This window comes from Pundamilia nyererei, unplaced genomic scaffold, assembly GCF_000239375.1.
Source record: "Pundamilia nyererei isolate P.nyererei 1_Seehausen unplaced genomic scaffold, PunNye1.0 scaffold00013, whole genome shotgun sequence".
Lineage (NCBI taxonomy): Eukaryota > Metazoa > Chordata > Actinopteri > Cichliformes > Cichlidae > Pundamilia > Pundamilia nyererei.
Genome location: NW_005187414.1, coordinates 2,044,189 through 2,051,573, shown reverse-complemented (window position 1 = coordinate 2,051,573; position 7,385 = coordinate 2,044,189). Strand labels below are relative to the sequence as shown.

The 7,385-nt window shown below is 43.4% G+C and overlaps 1 protein-coding gene across 1 annotated transcript; it reads left to right on the top strand.

Moving 5' to 3' along the window:
* The first annotated feature begins 769 nt into the window (after nucleotides 1-769).
* LOC102207109 (potassium channel subfamily K member 13) lies at nucleotides 770-6,491 on the top strand. The gene is made up of 2 exons (XM_005725067.1): nucleotides 770-1,443; nucleotides 5,710-6,491. Exons 1-2 carry the CDS (start codon nucleotides 1,107-1,109, stop codon nucleotides 6,489-6,491), a joined length of 1,119 nt encoding a protein of 372 aa, XP_005725124.1. The 5' UTR covers nucleotides 770-1,106.
* Nucleotides 6,492-7,385: the final 894 nt, after the last annotated feature.

The window sequence follows — 7,385 nt, the reverse complement described above, 5'->3', positions numbered from 1 at the left end:
CTAAGTGCTTATTTATCACTTGTCGATTTCAGATCCATGTCAGCTTCTATGAGTGAAGAACCTCTTGTCAACACTAATCTCCAAATAATTGCCTGTGAAACATCAATAATTTGCTGTGGATTCAAAACTAACAGCGCGTAATGATGCTGTGAGTCGTGCATGTTCACGTAAAGATTCAAGTACATAATATTCAGTTCTGTTTGTTTTATTTCAGGTGTCTCTAGAATGTTTTCGAATATTTAAAAAAAATATTTAAACAAACATTAATATTAATTCGAAGCAGCTCTTAGTTGCTGCGCATGTTAAAAGTTAAGATCGAGGCATTTAGGGAGCGATGCTGCTCTGTCCGTGGTTCTGAAACGGCCTCGACTCGTCCTCATTTTGTTGAATTCCCAATTTTACAGAAATAGCTCCTTTGTTGTCCCTGTGATCCTGAATTATTTATTTCAGACCGTCTTTCCGCTGTGACATTTGCTCACATCGTCCCAGGGTAAGCATGTGCGGGAGCGTGAATCCCCCGTCAGAATTCGGAAATGTCAAGTGATTGATTTCACTATGCAAACACGCTCTATATTGTCAGGATCAAACCTCCAAAGTTACGGATCGGGTGGAACATGACAGGTGACATCGGGGCTCGTGGTGAGTGTTTGCTCTCGACATGCAAACTGAACGGACAGCTGTTTTAAGTTTACGCACATGTAAGTGGCCGATCCGTGATGCGTAAAAGGTGCGCTCCGGGGTGGAGACTTTCTCTGGAGAGGCAGCGGTAGAGAGCGCAACAGCACGACTCTCTGCATCCACAGGTTGCATCTCTCCTCTTCTCTGAACATCTTAGCAACCCGCTGCAGAGTGCAGTCACAGGACATGAAGTCATTTGAGCACGCGCCGGGCTGAGCACTCCGGACCCGGGCTGCAAACAGAAGCTCGCGAGCACGATGCCAAACCCAGGAAGAACTGCAAGACCTGATTCACCAATTTAAAAACGCATCTTTCTGATTTAACCGGTTGTCATGTGAGCGTCTCCTCCGAGGACTGCGCGTTGTGTTCGAGAGCACCATGCTACGGGTCCCTCACTGCAGCGGCACCACGGAGACAACGGCGGCATAATGGCATGCAGGAGCGGCTGCTGCTGCGGCTCCGGTCCGATAAACGAGGATAACGCGCGGTTCCTGCTGCTGGCGCTGTTCATCGTTGTCTATCTCCTGTGCGGGGCCGCCGTCTTCTCTGCGCTGGAACACCCAAAGGAGAGAGAAGCGAAGGAGCGCTGGACGCAGAGGTTCGAACATTTCAGCCAGAAGTACAACCTGAGTAAGAAAGAGCTGAATAACTTCCTGAGGAACTACGAGGAGGCGAACGTGGCGGGGATCCGCGTGGACGCAATCAGACCTCGATGGGACTTCACGGGCGCTTTTTACTTCGTAGGAACTGTGGTGTCAACCATCGGTGAGATGAAGATGCTGGCCTCTGCAAACTCAGTCAGATACATCACTTTTTCGTTCTTTTACATAATCAGTTTCTGGCTTTTTGTTTCGTGACTCTGTGCTTTTGGTGGATGCAAATAGCAAACTCCCACATCAATGCGTCTCTTCATCACTTTCTATTCCTTTCTCCCGGGAATGTAAAGTCTGGCCAGGTTCAGTTTGATCAAAGTTTTATACAGGCCAAATGAAACGCAGTAGCAATCTTTACTGAAAAGTAGGCAGATCCACTTCAGCATCAGTTTAGAGAGTTGACTCAGTGCTTACAGTGTGGTTCAGTGGGTTCAACAGAACTACACACCCTCTCTCACACACAAACCTTTTAATGCCTACTTCAGAGATTTGTCCTTGACTGTTATTTCTCCATTTCAGGACTGGCTGCCCGTTTGAGAGCATTCAAGTCTTTAGTGTCAGTGAGGCAGACAAAAACACAGCCATCACTCACCGTTCTGCAGCTGATCCTTTTTTTTTTTTTTTGTCAAAACTGCTCCTCTGATTTGTGCTTTTTAAGTCTTTTCAGATTTTTTCATGTTGTGGACAGGTCATGTTTGCAGCCATTATAACAACTTGATTGGAGTTAATTTGTTTGTAATGACTGTAACTGGCTTGCCCGTGGCAGTTTAAATGAGTGGACTATATTTTATATAGAAGTACTCTCCTTATACAGCTTAATTCTTTGGGTTTTCAAGTGAAAGTGCCTCAAAAACAGACCTGAAACCACACTTTCCTCTGCTCGAGTGTCAGCCGTTGTGCACTTTTCCCTCTGACAGTGCACAACAGCTTTATTTAAACAGACATTTAATCCCACCTTAGTTTAGCTTCTAAGGATTAAAAAACCAAAACAGGATTGTCTTTTTGAGGTATGACTTCACAGTTATTCATGATACAAGCGCAGGGGGAAACAGCACCTTTGATCATGTTATAAGTAACAAGAGACGATCTCTGATCTTACAAATGACCTTAAAGTAATTTGATGGTATATTAATCGCTGTGTCCAGCCACTTCAAAACAATCATATGTAAATTGTTATAATATTGAATTCTTCCCCAGTTTCATCAGTCCCTCTTCATCTTTATTTCCAACAATCACCTCTCAGTGTTTGCCAGGGAAAGCCCCGTTAGGAACACATCATCATTTTGCATCTTCTCTGAGAGCACTGTGTGTATCACAGCTTGGATGAATGTGTCTCGATTATCAAAGAACAGCAGCCTGAGTGTATGCGTAGGCACAAGAAGTCTATTTCAAAGGCATCTCGTATGTGTGCTGAGGAAACCAAGTATAATTCATTATGTTTAGAGGTCGACTTCACTGAGTAGACTGGTGAAAAAAATCCCTTCTCTTCAGTTTCTTCTGAGTATTTGAGTATTTTTATTACAGATATGTAATAATGTCGTCTGTTGACTGGTTAACTGTCAAATTTAAAGCATCACTGCGACGTTTAAGACAGCGGATCTATTATTTGATGGAAAACTAGATGACAGTTTCAAATCTATATTAAACAAGCTTATGAGGTGCTTTAGACTGTCAGGGGGAACTGTAAAAAAAAAAGGTAAAAAAGAGCATAAACATTATGAACAATTTATGAGCACAACACATTAAAAACTGGGTAAGAAAAAACAAGTGTATCCAGAAAGGAGGCCGTTACAGCTGAGTAACTGCAGGCTTAATAATGTAGCAAACATCCAATCGCAGTTTAAATTTGAATCCTGAGTCGAATTTACAAATGTAGAAGAAGTGAGGTGATGTTGGACTCCACTGTGGCAGGACTCCCACAAATTAGTGGCTTCACTGTAAGACTTTGTCATATTTTATATCCTCTGCAGTAACACTGGTATAATCACTAAAACACATTCATAAAGATCCTATTTTTACATTTCTGTTTTTCTATTTGTAAAAAAAAACTTGCCAACTAAGCTAAAGGGTTGTTTCATGCTGCGTACATCCTGTAAAGACACAATCGAGTTATTATTTAATGATTATTATTGATCAAGAAGCAAATAATCACCCAAAAAAGACAAACTTTAGCTGTGCAACCCCAAATAACCCGACTGTGTCCTGAGAGCGCTGTAATGGCGCTGCAATTTTACCTTTTTTCTTTGAAGCGCTGCATATCTTGTTCACGGGACTCATCAACATCAAATTTACAAAACAAGTGGAAAGAAAAACACATCTATAAAATCCAGGCCATTTGGCTTTATTGTTGCATTTGGATGAAATCTCTGTTTCAATTAGCACCTTGAGATCCTTTCTGAATGTGAAGGCAATCAAACCCTCCACAAGACGCCTGCCTCTGGCATGGAGGCAGCTAGTCACGCTGCACCGTGTGTTTTTCCTGAGTGGATACAGTCATGTTTAACTTTGTTTTTAGTAAAAAGGACGATCATATTGTTAAACAATAATTTGTCACACCAGCGTGTATAACTATGACGTTTCCACTCTAAAATAAAAGCCAGAGTTCGATTTTTCAACAATTGGTCAAGAAGAAGAAGAAGAGCAGCAGAGAGACAGACGGCACTTCATGAGCTTTAGTGTTAAATGAGGGATGAAAAGACATCAGTGAGAGTGGTGCAGCTGAAAGACCTCATGTTCTGACTCCCATTTTCTTCATCTGCCAGTTCAGAAGAGACAAAGTCAGTCACAGAAAAACATCTTCAGATCCCGTTGGAATAAAAATCTGCAAAATCTGTTTGACCTTTAAAAATCTGGAGAAAAAAAAGCTACACCTGAGGCGTGGGGTGTCTCCACTGCGTCTTTCATTTGCCAAAATAGTGTGGAAAAAAATACAGTGAAATGTGAGACTGGAACACCTCGGCTCTCAAACTGAGTGTTGCTGCACAGAGAGACAAAGCGAGAGAGGGTTAGCATGTCACCAATGGCAACCCTGTGGAGGAAAGCAGTCGCATGAGCACGTTTTTCACTTGGTAGGAGTAGAGAGTTGTAATTGGCCGTCTTTGTTGATGGCAGATAGGAAGAGAGCTTGATTTAAAAGATAAAGCAGCTGCAGGTTGGTAGCCACTTTTCTCTAGTTTGCTTGTGTGTAAGAAAAAACCCAGAAGTTATGGGCAGGACTCGCATTTTCAAGTGAAGGTGACGTTTTAACGTACGAGAACTCTTTTAGTCTGTCCTTTCATTCAAAGATGATCCGTACAAGCTGAGGATTTAAAGTTCTCTCATTAATCATTTTTCCTCTGACTTTGTCCTTTTTTACATGTAGCACAGTGTAGCGACAGCATGATGCTGCTTTGCGAGTGTAAGGAAGGAAACAAAATAGCCTCATACAGTTTTAAACTAGTTTCATGAAGTAGACGTGTGGTATGCAGCCTTGGTTATACTCTGCTAACACAGCCAGCAGCCTGACAGCAAAGCAGTCCTTCCTGTTTAGTCTCAGTTACACTTTCCGTGTCCGTGATTTCGCTTCGGTCCAAATGTTGTTATCAGATGGAGAGTGTCAGGGTCTGTGTGCATGACCTCACAGGTCTGACCACACAGAGTTTAGATTACAATACCCCAACTACACATGCTCCCCAGTCAGGTGGCAGACTTCAAAGTGGGCGCCAGCAGAGTTGGCGAGCTTAGCTCCTAGCATCGTTGCAGACATGGCAAGTAAAATCGAGAGTCCACAGATGCGACAAGCCACAGCTCAGTCATCAACGCCTTTATTAAAAAGAAAAAAAAGAAGCTTGATGTTTGTGAAAATGTGCATCAAACCAAATTCTTTAAAGGTTTCTGTCTTGATTTTAGTTGCTGATGATGATGAGGATGATTTTCCTCTAAGAGTGACCATAAAGTAATCTTATCACATCACACTATTATCTTTTCCTAAACGTCTTCAAACAGATTTGGTGTCTAAAAGTAACAATAGTGAAACATCCATCAACCTTCACCTTAAGGCAGTGGGGGAGACTATCCTGGAGGACATTAGGTGAAAAGCTAGATCAGACTCTGTTGGTCTTTATATGACCTCTGGCTTCTGTTAGTCTATTTTAAAAGGCTTTTGTCAGAAGGTTATTCTGCTAAAAAGCACTGAAGGCAGACTTCTACCGCTACAATCTTTGTCAGTGTAGCTACAAAGCTCACATCACAACACTGAGAGTGTTCGGTTGTAGTACTAGAGAGGGTAAAGACCAATAAATGTGAGCTTCCACTGCTATTGTCATCTTATAATGATAGCAGTAACACTGTGTAAATTTACTCTCACTGCGTGATCTATTTCTCTGTGTGTGAACGTCAGGTTTTGGGATGACAACCCCGGCCACCATTGGAGGAAAAGTCTTCCTGATGTTTTATGGCCTGCTCGGCTGTGCGGCTACCATCCTGTTCTTCAACCTCTTCCTGGAGCGTGTCATCACCGTCATTGCCTTTGTCCTTAAGTCGTGCTACGAAAGACGTCATAACAAGGCTGTGCTGCCACAAAACGGACGTCAAGTCTCTGAGGGAAACAGAGCAAGTGGAGCCGGGGAGGAACTTGCAGGCTGGAAGCCCTCAGTCTACTGCGTTATGCTCATTTTAGGAGCGGCAGCCGTTTTGGTGTCTTGCTGCGCCTCGCTGATGTACTCCGCAGCGGAGGGTTGGGGCTACCTGGACTCGCTTTACTTCTGCTTTGTAGCCTTCAGCACCATTGGGTTTGGAGATATGGTTAGCAGTCAGCGAGTCGCCTACGAAGGCCACGCTACGGTTGCGTACAGGCTGGGCAACTTCTTCTTCATCCTGACTGGCGTCTGCTGCATCTACTCTCTCTTCAATGTCATCTCCATCGTCATCAAGCAGGTACTCAACTGGCTGCTGAGGAGGCTGGAGGCCCCCTGTCGCTGCTGTTTCCCCAGGAGGGGTCACCACCCGCACCGGCATCCCCGTCGGAATGTGGTGGCCCCGGGCCACCTCCGTGCCCGCAGAGACCCATCCATCGAGACAGACGCCATTAACGAGAGCGAGACCGACACTGGACGCAGGTTGTCTGGGGAAATGATTTCCATGAGGGACTTCTTAGCAGCCAACAAGGTGAGAGTAGACTGACCACTCGTGTGACTCTGCACCTGATGAATGAAATCACACCTGTCTTTACAAGCAAGCAGTTCATTCTTAGAGTAATCTGATGACTGACGCGAGTAGTGGAGGGAAAACTCCTTTGTCCTGCTGCTGTCAGATGTCTCTTTATGAGCCATAACCTCCACGTGATTACCGGTGCATATATGTTCTTATTAAAACTGATCAAAATATTTGTATTCGCTGTACATATGTGTGAAAAAATACGGGGGAGAATTCCTATTTTGATACAAGCTTATGCTTCATATTCAGTGTCTTATGTTTGGCTGCTGAACTGCTGGGCTGCATGCGTATGCAGCGTCAAAGTTCTTTGAATATCAACAGCTAAGCAACCACCGGCACTGCTCATTCAGCAGCTCTTGTGGCCCCTCAGGAGTGTCAGTTGTCCATACATTTCCATATCTACTACTCCACCATGTAGACAAGACTAATGAGCAGTGTGAGCTGCAATTAAATGTCAAAAGTGTGCGCCCTTCTGCACTGGATCAGAAATCCTTCTTAGATATTTCTTTACAGGTCCTGGAAGTCCTGACTGAGAAAATTAGAAGGCCGAATGGTTTAATTCTGCTGAACTGACACAACATTTTTGTGAAACTAAGAATAAGTTAACTGTCTTGTGTTGTGTTAGGATTGTTAGTGAAATATAAGATGAATGAAATTTTGTACAGTTCAGGAAACTGAGTTTAATCGTCTGATTCAGCCTCAGAACAAGCTGATGAATCAGAAACCTGTGTGAATACTTTTTATCAAGCTGTAGGAACTCATGTCTTTGTGTGTTGGTTGATGGTAAAATTTATTGCAAATTATGGTATTTCCCTGTTAGAGTGAAGCATGGTTTCTAACCTCTGAAGCACCACATGTTCA